This window comes from Triplophysa rosa, linkage group LG12 (genome assembly GCF_024868665.1).
Source record: "Triplophysa rosa linkage group LG12, Trosa_1v2, whole genome shotgun sequence".
Lineage (NCBI taxonomy): Eukaryota > Metazoa > Chordata > Actinopteri > Cypriniformes > Nemacheilidae > Triplophysa > Triplophysa rosa.
This window is the reverse complement of record NC_079901.1, coordinates 19993974-20020695: the sequence shown is the minus strand read 5'-3', so window position 1 is coordinate 20020695 and position 26722 is coordinate 19993974. Positions and strand designations below refer to the sequence as shown.

At 37.6% G+C, this 26722-nt stretch overlaps 2 protein-coding genes across 3 annotated transcripts; both read left to right on the top strand.

Moving 5' to 3' along the window:
- The first annotated feature begins 6137 nt into the window (after positions 1-6137).
- meak7 (MTOR associated protein, eak-7 homolog) lies at positions 6138-8858 on the top strand. The gene is made up of 7 exons (XM_057347649.1): positions 6138-6293; positions 7229-7459; positions 7548-7692; positions 7772-8164; positions 8254-8372; positions 8467-8649; positions 8739-8858. Exons 1-7 carry the CDS (start codon positions 6138-6140, stop codon positions 8856-8858), a joined length of 1347 nt encoding a protein of 448 aa, XP_057203632.1.
- A 2-nt stretch (positions 8859-8860) lies between these two features.
- Positions 8861-25704, top strand: plcg2 (phospholipase C, gamma 2). 2 transcript variants are annotated; one of them, XM_057347500.1, is made up of 34 exons: positions 8861-9479; positions 9953-10010; positions 11230-11432; positions 11915-12058; positions 12347-12440; positions 13128-13175; positions 13278-13362; positions 13898-13981; positions 14131-14174; positions 14653-14713; positions 14853-14954; positions 15076-15194; positions 15295-15380; positions 15535-15652; positions 16713-16881; positions 16971-17066; positions 17168-17251; positions 17326-17507; positions 18523-18723; positions 18887-19006; positions 19446-19626; positions 20258-20326; positions 20632-20741; positions 21106-21196; positions 21508-21574; positions 21663-21829; positions 22709-22811; positions 22930-23133; positions 23285-23424; positions 23630-23741; positions 24004-24183; positions 24263-24351; positions 24444-24610; positions 24697-25704. In XM_057347500.1, the coding sequence occupies exons 3-34, from the start codon at positions 11249-11251 to the stop codon at positions 24743-24745; spliced, it is 3750 nt and encodes a 1249-aa protein (XP_057203483.1). In that variant the 5' UTR covers positions 8861-9479; positions 9953-10010; positions 11230-11248; the 3' UTR covers positions 24746-25704. The 2 variants fall into 2 exon arrangements, with proteins under 2 accessions (XP_057203483.1, XP_057203484.1); XM_057347501.1 differs by lacking the exon at positions 9953-10010.
- The last annotated feature ends 1018 nt before the right edge of the window (positions 25705-26722 follow it).

Here is a 26722-nt window from a genome sequence, read left to right as displayed (position 1 = left end):
TATGGGGCTTTTGGAAGCTGTGCGTGTTCTGACAACTCCGCCACTTCCGCCAATAGCGTTGCACGCTTGCTGTTCTACAATTCGCTGTCATGCCGAAGTATGTGTGCGTGTGTGTGGACATGTTTCAAAAGACTCCTTGGCATCTTGTTCTTTAGAAGTTCACAAGGAAGTCACGGCCAGCTATTCTGCTCGGATCCTTCCTGCATTCCAGAGACCTCCCAGTTTAAGTGTGTTTCCTAGCCCACACAAAAACTGCTGAAGTCATGTGATGACTGTGTGTGTGCGTGTGTGTGTGTGTATAATTATTAAAGAAGTGAAACGTGTATCTTTTGTACACACATCTTCTGTCACAAAATGAGAGAGTGGCGTACATCACATAAATTTGCAAGTGGCTTAAGACGGTTTTACATAAAGTCTATTTGACACAATGTGAAAGGTGAACAAACAGAGTGTTCTGTTAATATTTCATGACAGGATCTAAACTGAGGGCAGGGTTCACACAAGTTTCCCTCTTATGGCTTTGGAAGCGTGGTATTAGCTTAGTGACTTAGATGGACTTGTCAAGGGAAATTGGTCAAATTTGTTTACATACAAACACCTGTATTTACATCTACAGAGCCAAAGGAAAGAGGAAGTCTAGGGACAATGGTAAGCATCAATTTAGAACATGCTATTCTACTCTAGTTCTGGGAACCCACAGCATTACACATTTTCTATCTGTCTCTTTTATCTGAAACACTCGGTTTAGTTCTCTCTGCTAACCAGCTGAAGGGATAGTTCAACCAAAACCCCCAAAAAGGCATGACTGTTTCCTCTGTGGAACACAAAAGAAGATATTTTGAGAAATCTCTCAGTGGTTTTGTGTCCATACAATGGAAGTCAATGGGGGCCAATGTTGTTTGGTTACCAATGTTCTTCAAAATATCTTCTTTTGTGTTCTGCAGAAGGTAGAAAGGCATACGGGTTTGGAATGACATAAGGATGAGTCGTTTTTATTTTGGGTGAACTTTCCCTTTAAATGAGACACACAAAATCCTGAAGGTCCCAAGGACCAGAGTTGAGAACTATGGTTTTTAAGCGACTGCTAGCGTGGTTTTGGGTGAGCTTTGGTTTGAGACACAGGGGAACACGGGTTTAACTGGGGCGTTCAGGAGGGGTCCTTTGAGAGCGAGTGAATGGGATATTTCTCAGTATTTCTGTGTACCATTCAGGCTTTGCCAGAGTGCTTCCATTGTCATGAGCTAACAAAGATGCACCCCAACTAGCCAAACATGGCTCTGCGGTCTCTTAGTCACTAACCTGCCAATCGTAGGGTCCCCATCATCACTGGATTTCCCGGCGAATCAACTCAGTGTCTTTCTCAAAACTACACAAGTCTAAGCAACTAAATGCCTTGAACGTTCTAGAGGATTTTGAAGACCACGTCTGCAGAAGTTCAGGTCAAGATATCAACTGATGTGACGGCACAAGAAAACAACAACACGTTGGCAAATAAGAGCCCATGCATTCCTAACATTCACTGTATGTAAAGTTGTGGGTTGAATTCCGCCCCACACTTGAATATTCTAGAGCTACACAAAGGCTCGGTTTGTAGACATGCTGAATACAAATGGGCCAGTGGTTCACTTGTTTTTGCCTTTGCAATATTTTCACTGGCCCCACCAACTTCATCAACATCTGCCAGCAAGATAATGTTACCATGGCAACTAATTTAAATAAGCACAATGTTTACTGAACCACAGAAAACCAAATGTTTTCAAGCATAAATCTGTGTTTAACAAGGAACACAAGATGGGTGATGACAGTCAAGCACTTGCCCATGAACGGCAGGTAAGATTAGTAAAAAAACAGCTGGTACAAAACACTGGCCTGACACATTTGTATGCTTGAGGCCTGTGACAACAAACAGCAAAATATGATGAAGCGTGACAGACAGAATTGGCAGGGTTCAACATAGTTTTTTGTATGGAAACTTATTTGTCTGATTCTGCGAGAGAAAAAAATGTTTCAATACCAAATCCATTTACCTCATGTTATTCCGCTAGAAATGTCCGTTTAATTGGGCTGTAACTCTGTATATAGGTCAATGAGATGAATAACATAATTATTTATGTACTGATCAAGCACGGTACTAGAAAAACATGCAATCCAAATGCAGGGACACATGCAATGCAATAAAAGGTCAAGCATACACACACACACACACACACACACACACACACACACACACACACACACACACACACACACACACACACACACACACACACACACGCACACACACACACACACACACAGGCTTTGGTTGACTATCCCCGTGGGGACAGTCCATAGGCGTAATGTTTTTATACTGTACAAACTGTATATTCTATCCCCTAACCCTATCCCTAAACCTAAAGATCATAGAACACTTTTTGCATTTTTAGATTTGTAAAAAATATTGTTCTGTACAATTTATTAGCTTTTTTGCCCCTGGGGACCTCAATTTTGGTCCCCACGGTGACACGAGTCCCCATGTGTTGGTGTGTATTCAGGTATATACAAACATGAACACACACACACACACACACACACACACACGCATGCACGCACGCACGCACACACATGTTGGGTTTCCATGTTTTATGGGGACATTCCATAGACGCAATGGTTTTTACACTGTACAAACTGTATATCATATTCCCTACCCCTAACCCACCCCCTAACCCTAAAAGTCACACACAACTGTCTGCTCTTTTAGATTTTCAAAAAAGTTAATTCTGTATGATTTTTAAGCTTGTTTCCTCATGGGGACAAAAAAACATCCCCACAAGGACAAGGATTTTGGATATTGCCATCTTTGTGGGGACATGTTGTCCCCATACCGTAGGGTTTACCCTTCCCACACACACACACACTCACACGCACGCACACACACACACACGCACACACACACACAACAAATGTAAAGGTCAGCTTTTATAGTCCTAAACAAATTTGGCTGTTTAATGATGACTATTTAATTAAAAATGTCTCAAGCATACCTCTGTAATAAAATATGTTATCCCACTTGACCTCATATTTCATGAAGACTTAATTTATTTAGATTTTAAAGTGCTGCAAACATACTGGAAAATAGGACCCATGTAAAAGTATTACAGTACATATTTTATACCGTAGTTCTACTGGAATTAATGTGCAAGAGGTCTGCTAATCGGTTTACTATTTCAGTTTAAAATTACAACCTCAAAGACTCTTACGTATGAATCAAGAAACACTCAATGAAATAGAATTGAATAATAGTTGATCAACGCACGTGTTCTTTCTCAGCTGTTCTGTGAAGTTCTGACTTAAATGCTCCCCGCTCTGTAACTCTTTGCAATGTCTGTTTTTTAGCAATTAATCACGAAGGTTTGGACTTTGTTCTGTTACACCTAATGAATCAAAGCCAAATCATTTGAAACAATTCCATTAGAAAAGAGATGTAGATAACAGGTAACAACAAGACTATGACATGGTTTCACATCTTACCATAAACTTATTACATTAGAAAAAGTATTACTGGTCTGAATCTTAAGACAAGACAAGACAATATCAGTGCAGACAGCTCAAACACGCATTTTAGTTAGGGTTTAGCCATAAACCTTGTCTGTGAAACCGGGCACACAGATTTTACACACAGAGCCCCTGAGATTCTAAACCACATAGAGTTGTCATGCATCCTGCATGCATGACAGTGTGTGTGTTCCTGTCTGTGTGATATACAAATTAGAGACAAAGATGGAAATAAATGTTTAGCAATACATGTTGTTCAAATGGTTGAATATGTTGTTAGACAATGTGTCTCTGTGATTACAGTCACATGGTTATGTCTAAACACAAATGAGAGAATGAGAGAGAAAACTGTGTGTGCTTTTAAGTTTGGGTGCTGACGTTTTCATAACTTCCTGTACCATGACTGCGTTAAAGACTCTTACCATATAGGGCTGTGGAAATAAAGTGGCAGTCAAGAGAAGCAGAAGTGCAAAAAGAAAGAAAGCTCATGTCTCAACTTGCAGATTAGAGCTGACAGAAAGTGACTGTATTAATGCCAAAGGTACCTTTCCACTTTACCTGATTGGAACTATAACACATTTCTCTTTGTCTGTGCCTGTTAGAAACATGCCTTATTGATACAGACAGCTGGTGATCATTTATTGTAAATGAATGTATTGGGAGAATTTCACATTTGACCCATTGTCATTAATGGGAACATATATTCACACAAACACAGCTTATTCAAATTTTACTAAACATAAAAAACGTATGCAGAGCACAACTTCTGCTGATATATTGTTTTTCTCTTTATGTATTATGTGATCATAAACATACATCACAAGATACATAAATATACACAATATATCAGCAGAAAAGGAGTTGTGCTCTGCATTAGTTTACTTCTCTCTGTAAGCTTTTATGAATTCTACAGTGGGCACAATACTTCCACATTAACAACAAAAGTGAAAGTAGGTATATGCATGTTCATAGTGTGACCAGGTTGGTTTGCAGCAGCCAACACAATAGCTGCATTGTTGTGGCTTAACACCTGCACTGTATACAGTCATAAATAATACAATAAGGTTTTAAAACCCTATCTTGTGAACTCTGCATTGTATAATTCTCTTTAACACATGGAAAATGTCTGGAAATGGAATATTTCAAGATCACTGATGTAATAGCATATGGTCATAGCAGTATGATTTCAGACCAGTATGTAAAGGGAGAGTTATAGAAAATATCATTATAAAATAATAGAACTCTGTGAAATTACCTCACTAATATGGTGAAACATAAAGAGCTGGGGTAAGTGAAGATCTGACAGCATGGACTGATATCTGAGAGAGGTCAAAATATTCAATCTCAGCTCTATAAACATTCGCACAGAATTGTTGGCTGGGCACATGATTACTGCGCACGCGCCGTGTCATCTCCGCTATCTTGAGGTTCATTCATTGCACACAACTTTACATTTTCTGTTTCCGTCGCATCGCAGTGAATGCTATTCCTCAGTGTTGGTCATTTTATTTGCCTATTTTCATTTCCCTTATTTAAAACAACGTGTTCAATCGTGGAAATGCCCTTAAACGGCTTCATTTAAAACTTGTGGCGAAGACTGAACGTCAGCAGGCATCACGCCCCGCTCTCACATGAATATCATGCCCTTAAAAGGCGTTTTTCATCGCCCGCTGAGAAAGATGAGTAAAAACCCCAGAGCAAAGCGAAGGGTTCTGGCTGTGTGTGTGTGCCCTCTCCTGATCACACAGAGGTACTGCATTATTATTGATGACAGTCATACTAACCTGACTATTAACAGACCGATGTAATTCAGCAAAAAAGGAAACGTTAATTGAACGAATGTTTGATGTGGTGTTTTATTTTCGAGCGTAGTTTAGAAGAAGACTGTGACGTCATTATTCTATTCTATTCTATTCTAGTATTATATTATATTATATTATATTGTTTATTGTCTATTGTTATTATACATTTCTTTTATTTCCCCAATTGTTCATCGTGTTCCGTTTTTTTCCTGTTTACTTTCTGCAGTAAGTAGTTATATAAATGTTAAGATTCATGTAAAAATAAAAAAATCTGGCTCGGGTGTGTCATTATCTCCTTTTTTTGTCATAAACGTAAAATAGACAAACATTATTTCATAATATAATTTAAATAATTGTATAATATAATTTATAAATAAACGTATACATTTGTTATATATTTTGTAGTCAAAATGCTGGGATAAAATACAATTGTGTTGCTACATTGAAATAACATTGAAATAACTTCCTCTCATCTGATCCAGCCAATCACATCGCAGTTTAATGTTTCTCAGAAACCATTGGTCCACTGACTGTGACGTCATTTCGAACACGGAAGTTGGATTGTGTGTGTTTACATCGTGGATATCAAACATAACTGTTGCTGAGGTCTGAAGGTTTTCACTTCAGTTTCTCATAATAGAAGTGTGTTTGAGATTTTGTCATTAATCTGTTTTTCTCACATGGGTCTGTTATAGACGGAAGCTGATGTTAAACGCATAACCATACAGTTTCCAATCCCACTAACTTTATTGTCTTCCTGTTATTTGTAATATTCACGTTGAATAATTTGTGTACAGTGCGATGGGAAACACGGATAGCGTTGTAGTGCAGAAACGTCTGGCTCATTTTCGTCCTGATGAGAGGCCAGTTATTGAGGGGATATTTGACAGGCTTCATGGATCTGCTGCTGTTTCATCTGGGAAAACAGGGACGATTTTATCCCTAGACATGCTGTTGGTGAGCAGTCATATAAACATTCTACAAAACATCTGTTGTGCTCTGTTGTGATTCTTTATTATGTCAATAAATATAGTTTATTTCAGTAAATGTATGTTGAAAAAAATAGCATATGCTGGTTTGGTATGTTTTGATGCTGGTTTGTGCTGGTTAAAGCTGGTAACCTGCTGGTCCACAGATGGTTTAAGATGGTCAAACCAACATCAAAACATACCTAACCCAGCATATGCTGTTTTTTTCAACAGGGCTGTCTGTGTGCTTCACCTACACACTAAATATAATTCTGCCAATAAATGTATATTATATGTTAATATTGTCACTGTTATTATTAGTTAAAAAACAATAGTTCATCTAATTAATGAAGTAAAAAAGTAAAAACAAAAGTTTATTTTGCTGTCCATCTTGCTTTGGTTTTTGCTTTTGTTGAATGAGATCATTTTCTTCCATGCATTTTGCAGATGATTTTAGCCAATTTTATCTAGACATTTTTATTAATATCTATAGTATAGAACCCATCATTTAATAACAATGCTCTACCAACTGAGATTCAGAAACTGTTTTATTTGTGTTCTCTGTTTTATAGTGTGTTATAGTTGTGTTCTCGCTCTCACTCTCTCTCTGTCTCTCTCTCTGTATATATATATATATATATACTGTATATATGTTATGTATACACACATATACAGTATAGTAACTTTGTCTCAAATGTTTTTGTTCCACAGTAGCTTTATAGAAACCAGTGCCTTAATAGCGATTAAAGACACAGTACATAATGTGCACTGTATTCTAATATATTTACAGAAAAAAAGCATCAGTAAAGACATAAATGTAAACGTTATATCTGGTGAACAGACGCAGGCCTTTACATTTCGTATTATATATCCGTGCCAACATATACAGTCTATGTAATGTTTCTGTTATTTTATTTGTTGCAGATGACAATGAGAGATGTGGCTTCGGAATCAATGATAAACAGAGTGTTCCAGGGAATGCACAGTGTTGATCCTGGAGTAGCACTGCCCCCTGGTGGTGGGGTAAGTCGAGAGCAGTTGGTGATATTCCTGGCAGACATCTTTAGGGGAACTGCAGAGGAACGTGCACCTTTGGTTTTAGCAATGGCAGGGGGTGAAAAAGCAGCTTCTGCCACAGCTGAGCAGATCAGAGATGTAAGTACTAAATAATTCACATATGACATGGTTTGCTGCACATAGATTGATAATTATTATGATGCTGATTTTAATGTTTATTGAACAGTTTGTGGAAGACCTGGTGTCGTCTGCAGTGCAGACTTTAGCCTACAGGGGGCATCTACGAGCCTGGCAACCAGATCGCATGAGCGATGGTCCTAAAGGTGTGAAGGCACTGGCAGAACAGTTGACCTCTGAAATGAAACCTTCAGGTTTGTGGAATTTAATGTTAAAAGTTGAATCATTCCACTGCGTTCATCTGTGATCCCATAATGCTTACTGCATCTCTAGATCAGAATACGTGTGACGTTCTGGAAGACTGGTTGTTCCGGATCCCGACAATGGCTCTGTTCTTGGAGCTTCTAATTGGTGAGGGGCTAGGGGTTAGGCTGCCCTCTCGCCCTCCTCCGACTCTGTTGCCCCAGTGTCAGTATGCGCCCTGGAGTGACCTCCGCTGTCTCTTGAATCTACCTCTTTTGATGTTCCTGTCACCTCAGCTTCCTGATGGTTACATTTCCCCCTGGAGGTTGTTATTCTCCACAAGCATACATGGGGAAAGCTTCACCCAACTGGTGGGTACCTGTAAATGCCGGGGTCCCACCATCTTGTTGATGAAGGACACTAAAGGCCATGTCTTTGGGGGCTTTGCTTCTCAAAGCTGGGAGATCAAACCTCAGTTCCAAGGTGAAAGGGTGGACACAAGTAAAAAATGTTCTTCAGCTTCTGTTGAAATACTTTGTTTACAATCGCTGTTTCTCTTCAATTTGCACTAGGTGATTCCAGATGTTTCCTCTTTTCTGTGTTTCCTTTCATGCGAGTGTTCACCTGCACAGGCTATAACAATCATTACATGTACCTGAACCAGGGCCAGCAGACTATGCCTAATGGCTTGGTAAGGTCAATGTACTCTATTGAAAGCAGCAAATGGCTTTGCATAAAAACTAAATTACTATTTTGAGCGTTTCCTACATAACTGTCTGGTTTAGGGCATGGGTGGTCAGCACGGCTATTTCGGGTTGTGGTTGGACTGCGATTTCGGCCATGGCCACAGTAGGGCTCGACCACGCTGTACCACATATGGCAGTCCTCAGCTTTCAGGAGAGGAGGACTTCAAACTGGACACCCTGGAGGTGTGGGGAGTTGGCAAGCCACCGGAAGAACAAGAGGAGGTCAGTGACAATATATGACCGTTTTAATTCACAATATGACACGAGTTATAAATATTACCTGATGTGTATTTCTTGGGTTGCCTTTTCAGGGTGAGAATAAGAAAAGCATACTAGTTGCAGATCCTGAAGTTCAGGCCATGATGGAAATGACAGGCAAGACCCTGCACAGCCAAGGCCTGAGAGAACCAGAGGAGGATGACGGACAGTGAGAAAGAACGAGAGGATAGAAGGATGGATGTTTGTCAGTGGCAGCAAAGCAGCACTGTTGCCTATTTTACTGTTTTAATGTTAATATGCAAAACCGAGGAGCTGGTTTCCTGCCTTCTGTGAAATAATAAAACGTGCACACAAAGACATTCTGTGGACTGTGAGTGTGACTGGGGTGTACATTTCTCATTCAATATCTGCACTTCCATATAAATGCAGTATTTTGTGTTGGACTGACACAAATTGAGTTACCTTAAAACATTAAATTAAATCGAATGAATTGTTTATTCTTAACAGTTACAAAACGTTACAGAAGAGGGAGTAGGCTTTGGTTTCTCCTTTCATCCTCACGTCAAGATCTCCTCAGATATCTCTGCTTACACAGTAGCTAACCGGACAGCCCCTTCTTGTCGGTGCACTTTCCCGCAGTCTGAATGCAAATCAATTGGAATGTGACACTAGATATGAACAAGACGAATTAAAAGCGAAATTAAAACCATTACATGCGGATTCGTCGGAATCTTTACTTTTCGCATTTTTGAAGAAATGCCAACAATTCGCTATTTCTGAAGACCAGTTTCTTCGTGTGACAGCCGGCGCCCAGCTACCAACAACAGCAACAGGTGCTTTCATTTTCGTATGTTCTGAAACGTTGCTTGTGTTTTATAATTCCGTAAAAGCTGCTTTGATTTTCCTCATCTAAATTGACAGAGTCATTAACTTATTGTTATGTACTGTAACGAGGAAATAATGATGTCACGATGACGTCAAGAACAATGGCAACGTGCGCCTTTGATCAGCGCGTCAACTATCAATCAAAAGTTCGCTTAGAAGTATCTCGCGCATCAAAATGTAACACGTTTCACCTTTTTTACACCCGCGCAAGTGGACGATAGTTTGTACAGTGTGGCGCACCATATCGCCCTCTCTTCCCTGGGGATTTTGCATAGATCATTTTGCTTCCGGATTTTTTATTCTCATAATGTACTCTTCACTTCCTTGTGTTTAGCGAATAGAGGAACTGACCACATTGTGACTAGACTGATCATATATATTTAGCCAATGCTGAATTACCTTTTTATGTGTTAAAATGCAGGATAGTTTGTTTACAGCGGCTTTTCGGAGTGTCCATTGATCTAATTCTCTAAACTTGGGTAAGTTGTTTTTATAACATTGCTAAAATCATGTGGGTGATATAATAGTCCAAATATGTGCGTTTGAAAGGTTACATTCTTGTTACATTTTTTTCCAAGTTTTTTTAATTGTGTATTTATTTGTCCTCAATCTAGTCAAACCGTTACTTGAAGAATTCGCAACGTTAACAAAAGTACGAAACAAGATGTACAAGTACTTGTTCTGTGGTCTGTAAAAATGTAAATCATGCACGAGCAGGTGTCTCCCGCTGGTAATGATAACAATTACTTGAATACTAAAGACAAAGCGGTCCTTATCTTACATTGTAGAATAGCAGACATTTATTGTCGTTTTTCCTAGTCCTATTTTTATTTCTACGTTGAACTTTTTAAGTCATTACTTAAGACACACCTGTATTCTTTGGCTTTTATATCAGGCTGAGTGGAGACATTGTGATGTTTTTATTTTTATTTATGAATATATATATATATATTATTATTATAATTTTTTCTTCCTATTGTATTGGTGTTGCTTGTGTGTAATTGCTTTTGGACATTGTGAAGCACTTTGGTCAACTATGGTTGTTTTTAAATGTGCTAAATTGAACTTGAACTACATTGATTTTCCTTACTTTTAGTGTGAGATCTATCTTGGTGCTTGTGTCAGGGAGGATAGATTATCTCTTTTGCACAGTGAGCTCTAAAGGGAAAAGGTAGGTGTTGGATGGTGTACAAAGGTTTCTGGATAGAAACCCCACACAAAGTTTTCTAGGTTAATGTATTACTTTTAAAGAGGGACTCGCTTTAGCTCTCTGGGACAGCTTCGGCGTAGCCGACTACTTGCTCGTTTGCAATGCAAATAGTATCTGCTATAGGGAACAGGACACGAAACGTTCTGTTTTGCTTGACATGGTTCAACAGTTTGGAAAAATGACATCTCTCACACAGCAATGAAAGGTGCACTGTTTAATCACACATAACTGCTGGAGGTATTTTTCTTCAGCTGTATCATCTGAGCAGGCACGCATGACGGAGAACCTACATACAGTATCCCTATTGTTGCAAGCTACCATATAATCCTTGATCTTCTATAAAAAAAGTCTACAGTGTTTGGACATTCAAATTACAATCAAAATGTATTTCAAGAGAAAGCACAGCTTGCAAGTCCACACGACACACTATTCGACATGTACCTAATGTGAACTGCTTTAATTGACTTGTGCTTACCTATATTTGTCAGTGTGGGGCCAGAAGCAGCAATGGCGGGTCGCGGTCAGCAAGGAGACCTGACCGAGTACAAGAAGAGCCTGATAAAGCGAGATTTGGAGATGGGGATCGTAATGACAGTGTACAGACAGAAGATGGAGAGGCTGACGGTTCAAGTCATCATGGAAACCAGACAGGTGGCTTGGACGCGGACGGCTGAGAAAACCGAGGGAGTGTGTGAGTGTTGAATCCTCAAGCGTAATCGTGATACTAATGACTTGCATTATCTATTTGGAAGATATTTTATGAAGTGTAACCTACATGACATTGAAGCTTTACGTTTTATCTGCATCAACATTCCTTGGAGATTGAACCTGTGTAGGGCCTTGACTTTGCCAGATGCAACCAATTGAACTATAGGAGCTAAAAAGTTAATTGTTTGAAGTACTAGGCTATATAACACCTGTGCATACTGACAAGTATAGAGTATTTCTGTAGAGTGACCAGAGAAGTGTGTTGTTGGTACATTTTGGGTGTCTGCATCACCATCACACCCAATATTTCTCACCGTGGCAACTGGCGGTTTTTATCGTCAGTGCCAAACGGTCCCTTTTTTCTCATCTTTGTTCTTCTCGTAAAAACTCGCTTTACTTTTTGATGTACATTGTGGTTAAGCAATGCCCGTTAACTGCTGTTGTTGGTTCGACCTCTCTTTGCAGTGGACATTTTCGAGATCCGGGAAGTGCGACCAGGAAAAAACTCCAAGGACTTTGATCGATTCAAGGACAGAAACACAGACCCGAACACATGCTTTACTATATTCTACGGATCTCAGTTTGTTCTGAACACTCTCAGTCTGGGCGGTATGTACAGTACAGTATATGCATTGTACAGTACTAAACACATGTAAACACGTAATACTCAACGTCTGCAGTCAGCCAACTGAAAAGAAAAAATATTATTCTGGTGTTATCCAGGTTCAAATTCCATTAAAAGTTTTTTTTTTTTATAAATCAAAGCTAAATGACATGAGGTTGGTTAGACATGATGCTTCTGCTTATGTGTTTGTCTTTGACTGTAACTGGTTAAGAAATGACTAAAAGCTTCTTTTTGACTGTTCTCGTTCTGTGACTGTGTTTGTTGCCACACAGCTGATTCGGTGGAGGATGCAGAAAAATGGCTGATAGGACTGGAGTTACTCAGAAAGGAGACGCTGGCAACTAACACACCAGAGATTATAGAGAGGTACAGTATGCGCACCAGGGTTGGGTGTAACTAGTTACTAAGTAATTAGTTATTGTAATCTAATTACTTTCCCCTTGAAAAAGTAAAGTAAGGGATTACTCTTATTTTTTTCTGTAATTTAATTACAGTTACTTTTTATGTAATTAAACTAAATACTTTGTGTAATATATGTGTGTGCAATAGTGGAATTGACATCAAAATTTTAACTTTAAAATCCGTGCTTTAATGTATAATTCTCACATTTGTAATACTTTGGTCAGTTAATAAGAGTACTTTATGTAGTTTAATATTATTTATTTGAATGAATTAAAAGAGCCGTTTCATGCCTATCCTTGAATCACTTAAAGTGGCAGTCCACAAGTTTTTTTTGAGTAAAAATTTGCTAAAACCAATTATTGAGCAAGTACATGAAAGAACGGTGTTTAAAACTGTGTCATTACCCTTGCTGGATTTGCACATCACTTGCAGTAGCAATTACAAACTGAGATGGCGACAAAGAGGCCAATCTCGCGGACTGCCGCTTTAACTAATCAAGTCACTATTGAATATGTAATTAGTAACTAGTAATTAATTACTTTTTCAGAGTAACTTACCCAACACTGATGCACACACACCTAATGTATCTGTAAACCATGACACAAATTATACCGTATGTTTGCTTTATTTACTGTTTTCCCTTTACCGTAGCTGGCTGCGGAAGCAGATGTACTCTGTTGATCAGACGAAGAAGAACAGGTTCTCCTCTTTCATTTGCACTTTCCTCTCAACTACAGTCATGCATCATTGTTCCTGTCTCACCCCATTTCTGCTCTTTCATGCTGTCTTTGTCTCTCACAGTATCTCTCTGAAAGAGCTCAAGTCTCTTTTGCCCCAGATAAACTTTAAAGCACCAGGTGGACGTTTTCTGAAGGACAGATTTGCGGTATGAACAATGCATTGTGTGTTGACAGACACAGTGAAACGTGCACTCACTGTATATAGACAATGTTTTGGCATGCTCTGGGATAAGAGTGAACAAATTCTCCTAGTTTTGCGTATTCAACACAAAAAGGTTATTTTAGTTTACTAAAATTAAAACGTTGAAAACGTTTCTCTTTATTGAAATCAAATACAATATTGGCCTAGAAATGATTGGGAAACTAAAAGAAAATTGAAACGTTGCCTCAGAAATAAACTGAAATATATTACAGGCACCAAAATTATAATAATAGACAAAAACTAAAATACAAAATCAATTCATCTTATATACAGTAGCAACATAAAAAACAAACAAATAAATAATAAAATGGCAAAAGCATATCACAAAATTGCTAAAATTTTTACTAAAATTAAATGTACAACATTTTAAAACTAAATAAAACTAAAAGAAGCAACTATGGTATACATATTTTTTTAATTTGGAAAACATTTCTTTATGTAATGGCTTTAGGTAATGTTTTAACGTTTGAACATTTCAGGGGGTGGGAGCAAAGAAAGACGTTCTGGATTTTGAGCAGTTTCACAAATTCTACAATCTGTTGGTATTTGAAAACCAAAAGATGGTGAGTGCTGTTTTAGGAAGCGATTTGATTTGGATGTCATTTGTTTACCAGTACTATTTTATTGTTATACAAAGTTTATGATTTGTTTAGAAATATAAGGGTCTGTTGTGCTAATTTCATCCTTTGCATGTTGTTTGTCTTCTTGTTAGATACTAGATGAGTTTAAAAAGGAGTCATGTGCTTTCATCCTGGGGTGAGAAACTGTTCTTTGTTTTGATATTATAAGAATGAATGAGTGTTCACTGGTTGTCAACTGGTGAGATGTCAGGTCTGTTCTAAATGCCGACAGCAGGGAAAACCTGAGTACTAACTAACCATTTAAACTAACCAAGCATTTTAAATAGTAGAAAATGCTTTCTATGTTATTAGTTTGTTGTTGTTTAAAATAAAGACTCATGAAACTTTTTGCACAAATTTCATTTCTTCATTTGCATACCAAGTTGGACAGGTTGCGTAACATCCCATCATCTCTGAAAACTATAAAAAAATTATGAAAGTGAAAAACAACTTTGTTACATACAAAAACGAAACAGCTAAAAACAGGCTTGGATGGGGTAGGTTTCTGAAGCAAAACTAGTTAAGAACCATGGATGGGTGTTGTGAGTTTGTGTCATATTTTCTTCTTATTCTTTTTGAGTTTGACAATGTTTTGTATGTATTTCTCTTTGCAGTAACTCTGACCAGCCTGTTCAACTCTGTGATTTTCAAAGATTCCTTTTATATCAGCAGAGAGTAAGACTGACTTCTTTCTACTTACACTTTCATTCATCTAGCCATCTATACACCTACTTGCCCCTACTTACCCATCTATATTTCAACCAATCCCTGATTTAAAAAAACATTGTTTATTTTATGTACATTTATTTTGTAGGAGACTTGGGCCAACAATCTGAATCAGGTACGGGAGTTGATGACCATCTTTATTGATGACACCATGAGGAAGACCAACGATCCTGCATTTACTGTTGAGGAGGTACACGTTATAGAGAACTATTACATGTACGTTCATTTATATTTACAGTTGATAAGTTAACTCTCTTCTTTTTTTTCTTTCCTTCCTGTCCTTCTTTCCTTCTCTCTTTCTTCCTTTGTAGTTCCTCTGTTTTCTCTTCTCAAAAGAAAACTCTATTTGGGATGAGAAGTTCTCAGAGATAAGTCCACTGGATATGAACAACCCTCTGTCTCACTACTGGATCAACTCTTCTCACAACACGTAAGTACTGTTTTTATTTATGCTTGCTCATGACACCCATGCAGCTCCTCCTTTTCATGATGGTCTTCCTGTGTTACTTCACGTGTTTTTTTTGTAACAGATATTTAACTGGAGATCAGCTGCGGAGTGAGTCATCAACAGAAGCCTATGTACGCTGTTTGAGGCTGGGTTGTCGCTGCATTGAGTGTTAGTGAACCATCTCTGCATCAATATGCTTTCAGATTGTTAAACTAATACATGCACTTATCGGATTTCTCTTTAGACCAATAAAATGGTTCTTAAAAAGGCAGAGTCTAATACTAATGACTGCCATGATTTTTTGTGTGTGTGTGTAATGCAGTGGACTGCTGGAATGGTCCGGATGAACCCGTCATATACCACGGTCGAACCATGACCTCCAAGATCAAGTTTAAAGATGTGGTGAAGGCCATCAATGACCATGCTTTTGCAACATCTGAGTTAGTCCTCAAAAACATACACATTCATACATTTATGGGCGAATCTTTCAAAACCTGTCAAAAACATATAGGCTGTATACTGTTTATGCATGTATTTTGCTATGAGAAAATTCATCCTTTTTTCATATTTTCTTATTCTATGTTAAGATTTTTTACATTTCTTGGCAATTATTTTAGAAATGTAATACAAAAAAACCAAACATTGCTGTAATGCATGGGTTCTCAACCTTTTCGACTCCAAGGCCCCCCACTGTATTCAACAATATACAAAGGGCCCCCTTCCACTCACAAAAACACAACATTTACACCCAATAAACTATTTCAGAGCTTGACATTAACTGGAAAAGTGTTTATTCAATACAAAAATTGACAAATAGTTGAAATGTATTTCAATGCTCATTTTGTCTCATTTTAAATTATTAGTCATCCTGAGGCCACCCTGGAAGTGGGGCGTCCTTGTGGGCCACGGCCCCCCTGTTGAGAACCACTGCTGTAATGCGAACAAGTAATCGCAGTGTATTGTTTAGATGGTAAAGTTTTAAAAACAGTGTAATAACATAGAATAAGAAAATATGAAAAACGAGTTCATTAACTGCGTAGTATTCTTTCATTTATGGTGGTTTGAATCCTTCCAATAATGTCTTTTGAACATAATGTAATTATGTGTTATGAAAGTAATGTCCTAATGCGAACAATCTTTAATGTTTTTCTCCAAAAGCATTAAAGCTTAAGAAAATTAACCATGATTTTATGATTTTATTCAAGTGTAGTAACCATGTTTTTGGTGTATTGATACCATTTGTAGTTTGCTACTACTAACATGTGGTTAAGCTGGTAAATTTAGCAAAACCAGTTATTTTGTGGTTTCCATGGTTTAACCATAGCAAACATGTCTTTTATTTTCATTTGTTGTAAAACTAGTAGTAGACTTGTAAACTAGTAGTACATTTTCATAAGGATAACTTGACTGTGTTAAGTATATATTATATTAATAATATAGTATTAACACATTTTTGTGTGCCATATTGTGGTGTTTATAAACATGGTCTTTGTTTGTTAGGTACCCTGTTGTGCTGTCCATAGAGGAACACTGCGACGTCAAGCAACAGAAAATGATGGCTCAGGTGTTTAAAGATGTTTTCCAAGACAAGCTTTTGACTGAGCCATTGGAACCAGAGGCTGAACAGCTGCCCTCACCAACCCAACTAAAGGGCAAGATCATCATCAAGGTTTTAAAGTCTGTTCAGAATAACCCACAGATCTGTTCAATGTAATCCAATGTTGTATAAGCCGGTTTGCTACTCACTTTTCCATACAGCACAAGAGACTAAACATTGGTGAGAACTTGGCCAAAAAGGACCTAAGTAAAGGGGATAAGCAGGGTGAACTTTCCATCTGGGACCCAATAGATGAGGTGCCAAAGTCTGCTAACCATGTCCACCATACTATGCCGTCTATGTTATTGCCACACATGACGATTTATTATATGTTCTGTGCCAATGTGTCTGTGTTCAGAAATGGTACAAGCATTACTGTGTGATCGAGAACAAGATGTTATATTATGCTGAGGAGAATGAGCTAGAAGACGACATTGGAAAGGTGAATCACTGCGAGTCTATTTCAGAGCAGTACATCAAATAGATAATCCGAGTGTAATTCAAATGTGTTCGCAGTCATTACAGGGTGACACTGAACGGCATCAGTCAGAGCCTTGGTTTCACGGCAGGATGTCAGAGGGCAGACAGACAGCCGAGAGACTGCTGCAGGAATATTGCGCAGAATCGGGAGGAGTTGACGGAACGTTTCTGGTGCGAGAGAGCGACACTTTCGTCAACGATTGCACCCTCTCGTTCTGGTAATGTGAACCTGTATACTTTACAGAACATCATTTAATTTGTTCATTATGGTTCCGGGTGTACGTGTGTTCACTACTCACTGGATGGGTTAAATGCAGAAGTCACATTTCGGGTATGGGTCACCATATCTGACAAATAGGTCACTTTCACTTTTTCACTTTCACTTATATGATTTTGGTATTGTTTATGTGATCATTTATGTATTCTTTTATGTAATTAAGTCTTTTTTAGAACTATAAATGCAGATACATTTAATATTGATATACATTTCATATTTTCATGGCCCTGTCCTGTATGTCTTCATACACTGGATAACATTTTAATCTCAATATTAACCTTTAATATCGAAATCATATTATTTAGTTTATTATGTGTCACAATTTAAATAAGTTTTACCGGGTTAAGGGGATGAAGCTATGTCTGAAGGTGCTTTTAAAGTAAAAAACCTGCGATAGCTTCTGATTTCCCTCCTGTTAATTTTCCAACTATTTTCTGATCATAACTGAAAGTATGGTGCTTATATTATATTTCAGATAGTAAATAATGTTATAGTAATTATACCTATAACATATTTATTACATTCAAATTCCATTAAACGGCACAAAAAAATTAAAATAGTAAGAAAATCTCAACCAATTCAAAAGATTAAATTAAAAACATAAGTTCTCAAATAGTCAAATAGTTATTTTATATATATATATATACTGTATATATATATATATGGATTGATTGATTATTAAACACTTGTTAACTCAAGTTAACGAAATAATCTTTATTAGAAACATGTTCAGACTAACCTTATTGAGAATACACAAAACAATACATTGACTACTGCGATTAAAATATTTTTTAATCGCAGTATAAATATTTTTTAAGTTAATTCATTACCTTTGTTTGGAAAATATTTAGTATGTTGATATTTACAGTGAGAGTTCAAAATTCATCTAAAATAAGTTTCTTATGCCTTGGTCACAAAACATTTGTGTAAATGAATGCACCGAACGCTGTTTTCAGGCGCAGTGGACGTGTTCAGCATTGCCGAATCCGCTCCAACGTAGAAGGAGGTCACACGGTTTATTTTCTGACAGAAAACCTTCACTTCCCCAGTGTGTATGAGCTCATCCATCATTACAGAGAAAACCTACTCCGCTGTCAGGACTTTAACCTGCGTCTCACTGAATTTGTGCCTCGACCAGACCAGCACCTGCATGAAGGGTTTGTAGATGCTCGCTTCTATATTAACGCAACCACATCCCACCACATCCCGGCCAGCAGGGCCGTAGGAGACCACGTGGTCAAGCTCTGAGCTTCTGTTCTTGCACTCACAAACAACTGCAGGTGCACAATCGACATGAGTTTATGGCTCTCTCGTCTTTAGGTGGTTTTATAGCAACTTGAGTCGAGGTGAAGCAGAGGACTATCTGATAAGAATCCCTCGAGATGGAGCCTTCCTCATCCGACAGAGAGAAGATTCAGACTCATACGCCATCACCTTCAGGTTCTGCTCTTCTTCTTCTTCTTCCTCATCTCTAACCACGGTAACACCATAAGCATAAATAAAGTCCGCTGGTGTTCACCCTGCTGGAAAATCCCGCTTACGCTGGTGGTTTTTATCTGCAAACACCCATGCTCTTGAACTTAATGTGGTATAGACCACTTTGCAAGATGTACACACTGGTCCAGAAGCACTTTTGGTTTCAGTTTTTTCACTTACATTTATAATAAAATCTTACATAAATTCTTTTAACATTTTGATTCGGTTATAAATGCCCTGTTGGTTTGATTTTGTTTAAACATTTGTGTGGTGTTAAACCGAAACGGGAAGTTCTTCTGGACAAGTGTTGGACCAGCGTTATTTTCGTCTTCCATACTATTCTATAAACGGCTGGTGCAAAGTGATCTAAGTGTTTTTGTGGGTTTTATATGCTAAAATGCAGAGGTGAAGGGATGGTGAAGCACTGCCGGATACTCAGAGAGGGCACTATGTACTTGCTGGGCACCTCCAGCGAGTTTGAGAGCCTGGTGGAATTGGTCGAGTATTTCCGCAAGAAGCCGCTTTACCGGAAGATCAAGCTGCGCTACCCTGTGACACCTGAACTAGTGGAACGCTTTAGTTCGGTAAGAAAACGCGCTGTTTTGTAAAAAAAAAAATGTGGCAAAAACACACAAAACATCTTCACTACTGAGGCTTTGACCATCAGAGGAATTGAGCAGAACTACTTTTCACACAGCTGCGGGCACAGCTAAGAAACAAAAGGCAGTGATTGTAAAACATTCTGTTTTTACACAGCATAAAATAAATTCTTCAAAGTTGTGAACAAAGTTGTACACCACTTCCTTTGCTAGGGCCGCACTTTGCATGTTACACTCGCATGTTGTCATCACAAGTAGCAATCTTGATCTCCTTTCCAATTGAAAGTTTAGGTTTTGTTTCATATACATAAAACTTTTTCCTATTTATTCTTACAAATCACATTCAGAGTAAAAAAAACGAAAAATTAGCACAAAGAATTGGGATAAGATCGCACAAAAGAATATAAAAATGTGCAGTTGAGAAATCATAGATTTAGCACCAGAGAATAAAATTTGACACCCAGAAACGTGACGATATTGAAAAACTGTGAGCAAGAACAGTTTTGTTATCACGGCATTCCAACACAGTCGATTCACTGACACTATAGCTTATGATTTCGTACAGTCTCATGTTTATTAATAAGCAAGAACTAATGTTCTGCTTTTGTCCTTTCAGATACAAATATCTGCTTCACTTTATGAGTCCAAACAGTATGTGGAGGCCAATGAGATAGAGCCATCTCTGGTAAGTTAAGCATTTCTCACAGCAGACAGCTTCTGTATGTTAGCATGCATGGGAGGTCATCTTTGTGGGCTGAGGAGGAAGTGCTGGCTATCTCTTTCTCTAACAGAGGAAACCAATCTTCTCTAAAGAGGAAACGAACACTGACTGAAACAGCGATGTCATGTTTATGCCACATGTTTCTAAATCGAACATAATTCACAAATTCGCGTTATTTCAGAAAACTAAAGCCTTTCAGACTCTGTCGAAGCTGTCGAAAGGTTGTGTGGTTTTCATATGTCTCATGTCGATGTGTTGTTGTTCTTTAGCCCCAAAGCACAGTGAAGGCCCTTTATGACTACAGGGCCATGCGACCAGATGAACTCAGCTTTTCTAAGGGTGCTTTGATTCATAATGTAACCAAGGAAGCCAGTGGATGGTGAGTTTTTTATCAAGAGTCATTTATTATGTACATTCCAGGGTCTTAATAGCGGTGGTTTGGGTCAAATGCACTGGTTAAAGTTTTGCTACTAGGATACAGTTACAAAGGTTTGCATTGTATTGCCGTGGTATATGTCGAAAAAATCATGGTGTTAGTTACCCTGTCCAAAGGTCCATGGCAGTTCTATAATACTTTTGGTGAATATCAGAACATAAACCTTATATTGATATTTCTTGACATTAAAGTGACACCCCAATTTAACTGCAGGGTAATTTTAATGTATTTGTTTATGTAGAAATGTAATGTAATCATCTTTTCAACATTGCATTTCTCTCTGCGGCCCGTCGGCCGATCCCTGCAGGTGGAAAGGAGACTGTGGTGGAAAACTGCAGCACTATTTCCCTTCAAATTATGTAGAAGTGGCCAACTCTTCATGTGAGACCAACTACCAGGTAAACCGCATTTACTTGTTTCACAAACACTTGATAGATGATTACTATGTTCCAAAACCTAGCGTCTTACCTAAAAAGCAGCCATAAAACCTTGGACAAAGGTTGTTTTTTGCCAAAAAAAAGCAATCCCAGCATAATTTGCGATGATGTTGATTATATGTTAATAGCAGCGAGGCAGCTCAACATGTTTTAGAATATAGTGTATCCTTTGTTTTTGGTTGAATTTGCCTCGCTTGTCATTTGCATTGCTAGGAACAAACAATACAGTATATTCAGAATGCAAATGTGTTTTATTACTTCATCTTCTTCAGGCTGATGAGGAAAACCCATTAGGTGACTTATGTAAAGGGGAAGTGGACATCTCAAAGTGTAGTGTAGGTAAGTTGACTTATCATCTTTACAGATTTTGTTTAGTAATGATCAATAATGATGTGATAAAGTGATGTTTTCATGATCATGTTTCCAGTTCGCTCAGCCAAACATTGCAAGCCTGTGGTGGTGACCTTACAGTTTAAAGAAAACAGAGAGGATATGCTGCCGTTTGATTTAGCCACGGATACCACTGAGGAGCTGTACGAATGGTATCAGGTGGCCTGGGACATCACACAGAGAGAGGAAAACCGAGCGTTTGAGGTACGCTTACACTGAATCTACTTCCGTTAATCTAAATGAGAAGTGTAGCTCTCTCCTAAACACTACAGTACGCTGTGTTGTCTACCTAGTCCTTATTGATATCTGCGTTTCCCTCCAGAATATTATTTTTTTGCTGCAAGAAATGTTTTTATTTTGTTGAAAAGAAAGAAATCTCTTTTTAATAGCATCTCATTGATGATCAGGTTTTTAAAAGCTACAGTTACATGTGCCGACGCCATAACTTTAGGTCATTGCTGCGTCCTTCACATGTTCTGTAAAACTACAGTATTTTTTGGTTATAACTGGTGAAATTCAGTGGGTGTTTAAATGCTGGGAGTAGACAGGGCCTAGGAAAAAGTTTTGACCACTGCCATTCTGAACTCTGTACTTATTTCTCTCGTGAAATGAATGTCTACTAAATGTGGAGTTTATAAATGTTTGCACTAAATTCCCATCAGAGTTATAGTTTTGCTTTCCGGTTTATTGTAGTTTTATACATTTTCGAGTAAACATTGTAACATTTTTTAGCAATTTTTATGTGCTTTTGTAATTTTTTTATTTATTTACTTTTTATTTTATTATCTTGCTATATTATTTTTTATTTCAGTTTTCGTTTTTTTAGTGCCTCAAAAATGTACTTATTTCAGTTTCAACTAACATTTCACATTTTCATTTTGTTTATTATATTATATTATATTATATTATATTATACTTTATTATATTACATTATATTATACTATACTATACTATACTATATTATATTATATTATACTATACTATATTATATTATACTTTATTATATTATATTGTTACATATTACACTAATGTTTTGATAGTTTTAAATTTACTAAACTATAATAAACAAAATTCCCACTGCAGAAAAAGAAACAGAAGGAGGTTGAGACCAGAGAGGAGGTGGCAAATGAGATGTCTGAGCTCGCTGTTTATTGCCAGCCTCGCAGCAAAGATAAGGACCGCTTTGGTACAGGCACTCAAATATGAATTTTTACATATGTATAAATAAGATAATGTAAATGTAATGTAAACAGCATCTTTCCATGCAACGCTGTGGTGTTTGACTGATTCTCTCTCCCTACCAGACAATTATACCTACAAAGAGGTCAGATCCTTCGTAGAGAATAAAACACCTGCCAGAATTAAGTCAGCTCAATTTATGTTATACAACCGCAAGGCACTGAGTCGCATCTATCCTAAGGGTCAAAGAGTGGATTCTTCCAACTATGACCCATATCCTCTATGGATGTGCGGCTGCCACATGGTGGCACTTAACTTTCAAACGGCTGGTAAGAAACATGCAAAAATCCATACATTTAAACCCTAACATGGGCATAATTTGGTTAGTGTAAGAACAAAAACTGATGCTGGATAAATGAATGAATAAATAGTGCTTGTGAAATGAAATCTAGAATATGACCTATGGTTTTATTTCTCTAGATAAGTACACTCAGTTGAACAGCGCCCTCTTCAGTCTGAATGGAGGTACAGGATATGTGCTCCAGCCTGAAGTGATGCGTTCAGATCATTACGACCCTTATGAAGAGAAGAGGAATGTCAAATACACCATCACTATTAGGGTAAAGCATCTGACCTATATTTAAGTTTGAGAAATGAACAATGGCTGAAGTGGAAATCACATTTTAATACACCTTAATAGCTTGCTAAACTTTTAGTAGCATTTTAACATGGTTGAATTAAAAATTAGCTTTTGCATTTATATTTGTAAATAAGTGAAAATACAGTATATGTTATAGCAGATTTGAATGATTTTCCGTCGCTCAGGTGATAGCAGCACGGCATCTACCCAAACCTGGTCGCAGCATCACCAGCCCCTTTGTGGAGATTGAACTGTGTGGCCAAACAGATGACAGCAAATTCAAGACGATTGTTTGCCGTAAGGCGACGAAAAAGACAGATTTTATTTTCAAACGTTTTAGTGTTAGGAATCAGATTTCGACTACAAAAATCAGCTAGATCTAGAAATACTGTATATATTTCTAGAAATAAGACTATTTATAATATTGCAAATGACTGACTTTAACAAATGTTATTATTATATACCGTCATATTAGAATTAGATGATTGAATAGTAATGTTTTTATAGATTCACTTTTTTAACTTGAGCAAAATGCTTAGTGAATTAATATGTCCCACAGATGATAATGGACTAAACCCTGTATGGCTCGGGCCGCACCATCAGCCTTCAGAGGCAGTTACTTTCAACGTGTATGAACCAGACCTCACCTTTCTACGCTTTGTGGTCTTTGAGGAGGACATGTTCTCTGACCCCAATTTTCTGGCCCAAGCTACATTCCCTGTGAAAGGTGTTCGCTCGGGTATGTCTATCGCATGTACACAACACAATTAATGATTTTTAAATTCGGGTACAAAAAACGAATCTTCTCAATTCCATAGGGTATCGATCAGTCCCTTTAAAGAATGGGTTTAATGAGAGCCTGGAGCTTGCGTCTCTCCTGGTGTATGTTGACATACAACAAGTGGAGGTAAAGCAATATATTTGCTTATTTACTGTGTGTATCGTTTTAAATTGAAACTGAAATGAATATCTACATCTGACTTTCCTGTTTTTTTCCAGAAAGCACAAGAGGAACTCTACTCCTCCTCAAAACAATTGCAAAAGAAGCATACAGACTTAGGCAATGAATTCTGCCTCTACGACACTCATACAAGCCTTCAGCGTACAGCAGCACCTCATCGCCGCGATGAACCCTCGCCGGAGCTCGTCATGTACTCTGACAAGAGGTGTGTTGGAAGTAACCTGCATGAATTTATAGATGCGTGACGCTTACTGTGAGGATATTCATATCTGTCCTTCTCTCTTTCTACAGGCTTAATAAACAACAGCAGAAGATAAACAATAGCAAGTTTTACTCATGAGGAAAATAGAAGTCTAGTTCCCTTTCTTCCTGGTTCTATTGTTTTGAAAGGGTCCGTTTCACTCGGTTCTGCTGATCTATCACTGCTGGTTCTCTAACAGGCCTCAGAGACGGGAAGTTGCAGCCATCTCACTTGTGTGCTCACATAGGAACGAAACGGACAGAGAAGTTAAGCAATGCTCTTTAGTCATTTCTCTGTGAATCTTTGTGACCCCAAGACGCTGTACATTTATTAAACTCGCATACTGAAATTTCGTTTTTGAGTGAACGATCACTTTAAATTCAGTGCAAAGTGGATGAAGGATTTTTGTGTTCAAGGTGAAACTGATAATCAGCAGTCACAATAATCAGATTGTGTTGTTTTTTAATTTTTCATATACTGTTTATGCAGCTGTACTGAACTCTTACTTCTTGTCCTAAACATTAACATTGACATTATTTATTTGTTTTATTTGTTTTATTGATATAGGATAAACATTCTCAAGTTTGTTTTCAGTAGTCTATAATGACAAATGAATGTGTCAAATTCTGAATTAGTAATATGTCACCATGCATTGCTTCAAAGCTAAATATGTGCCATACTTTTATCAGAAAATATAGTCCTTGCCTACAATAGATTCTCTGTAGTGTGAAAGAATGGGTTTATTACAGATGTCTGCTTATCCAATACAGAAGAATTCTTTACATATCAGTCTTTGTTTTGTTTATGATCAAATGTCTTAATCTGTCATGCAAACATTTGCTTCTGCTGCTTGCAGACATGTTGGCCAACAAGCGATTTCATTATTCTCTGTGGCCTTGTAGGATCCCGTCCATTCTCCAAGAAAAGCCTTTATTCTAGCTCCCATTCAAGCCAGATGTCACAAACAATCAACCCATAAAGAAACTGTATTTTATATTAATCTATTTAAGTGTCATTTTTCACTCCACATATAAAGTCTTTGAAATATGTGGCATCGTTAATACTTTATTCTGAATAAACTGTATTCTTCTAAAGGTATTTTGGTACATATGTAGGAATGATAAAGTACCGGTAAAAAGACGTAATGCCAGTGTTTGTGTGAACAGCACATTTTCTGGTAATTGTAGTGTCATTTACCACTATTACTGTGTGAAAAGGGCTTACGTCAAAGGATGTCATTTTTCTCAAGCTGTTAGACTATTCAGCAGTGTAAAGTCTTTGTAGATTTTACAAATAAGCTGTTTGTACTGCTTTAAATATGTAGAATATAAGACAAAGTGGAGAATTTACCACTATAGAATCTTTTATTTCTTGGAAAATGCTTGCCGTTCCTTCTTCTTGGAAGACAACCTGTTTTCCCAGCTTTTGTGCCTTGTTCCTACTTCTCTACCACACCCCCACGTAGGGTAAAAGGTGTGCATACTTTTATTAATACGCTCACACACATACAAAAAAGAAAATTTTGGAAACTGATTTTTTTCAGCCTTTGCCCTCTACATCAGGTCTTTAACAGTGCATTCCTATTTTGTAAATTCTTTGTGTTTAGCTGTTTTCCTTCATTTCAGTTTATTTTTGTGTTTGGAACTCAGAGTTGAGAGGCATATCGAGCATTTTCCGATTTACACGAATGACAACAAGAATGTGTTGGGACATTATGATTTTTTTAGCCTCGAGGAGATAGTCAGCACTTTACGCAAGAAGCCTTTCAAATTCAACATCAAACTTCGCTACCCAACACCAGAATTAGTGACGCGCTTTTGCATGGTAAGAGAATTCTGTATGGTGAGAGAGGGCAATGGAGAGTGAATGTGGATGAAATAAAGAAAAAAATAACCATTGATTTATTTTCCTTTCAGCAGGAAGATCTCTCAACACGGTATAGTGAGCCATATGAGGAGGTAAAGGGGGAAAAACGTATTTGGGCATTTATTGCATTAGATATCGAAATACTCTTCTTTTCAATTACTTTTAATCAACTCTTCTCAAAATAATTGTCAGCGGATATATGTTTCATGG

Coding starts and splice junctions, on each gene's coding strand:
- plcg2 (XM_057347501.1), top strand. CDS start 11,249: ATGGCGGGTCGCGGTCAGCAAGGAGACCTGACCGAGTACAAGAAGAGC. Junction 19,007..19,445: donor TCATACGCCATCACCTTCAG/GTTCTGCTCTTC, acceptor GCTAAAATGCAG/AGGTGAAGGGATGGTGAAGC. Junction 24,184..24,262: donor TGTGAAAGGTGTTCGCTCGG/GTATGTCTATCG, acceptor TCAATTCCATAG/GGTATCGATCAGTCCCTTTA.
- meak7 (XM_057347649.1), top strand. CDS start 6,138: ATGGGAAACACGGATAGCGTTGTAGTGCAGAAACGTCTGGCTCATTTT. Junction 7,460..7,547: donor CAGCTGAGCAGATCAGAGAT/GTAAGTACTAAA, acceptor TTTATTGAACAG/TTTGTGGAAGACCTGGTGTC. Junction 8,650..8,738: donor CACCGGAAGAACAAGAGGAG/GTCAGTGACAAT, acceptor TTGCCTTTTCAG/GGTGAGAATAAGAAAAGCAT.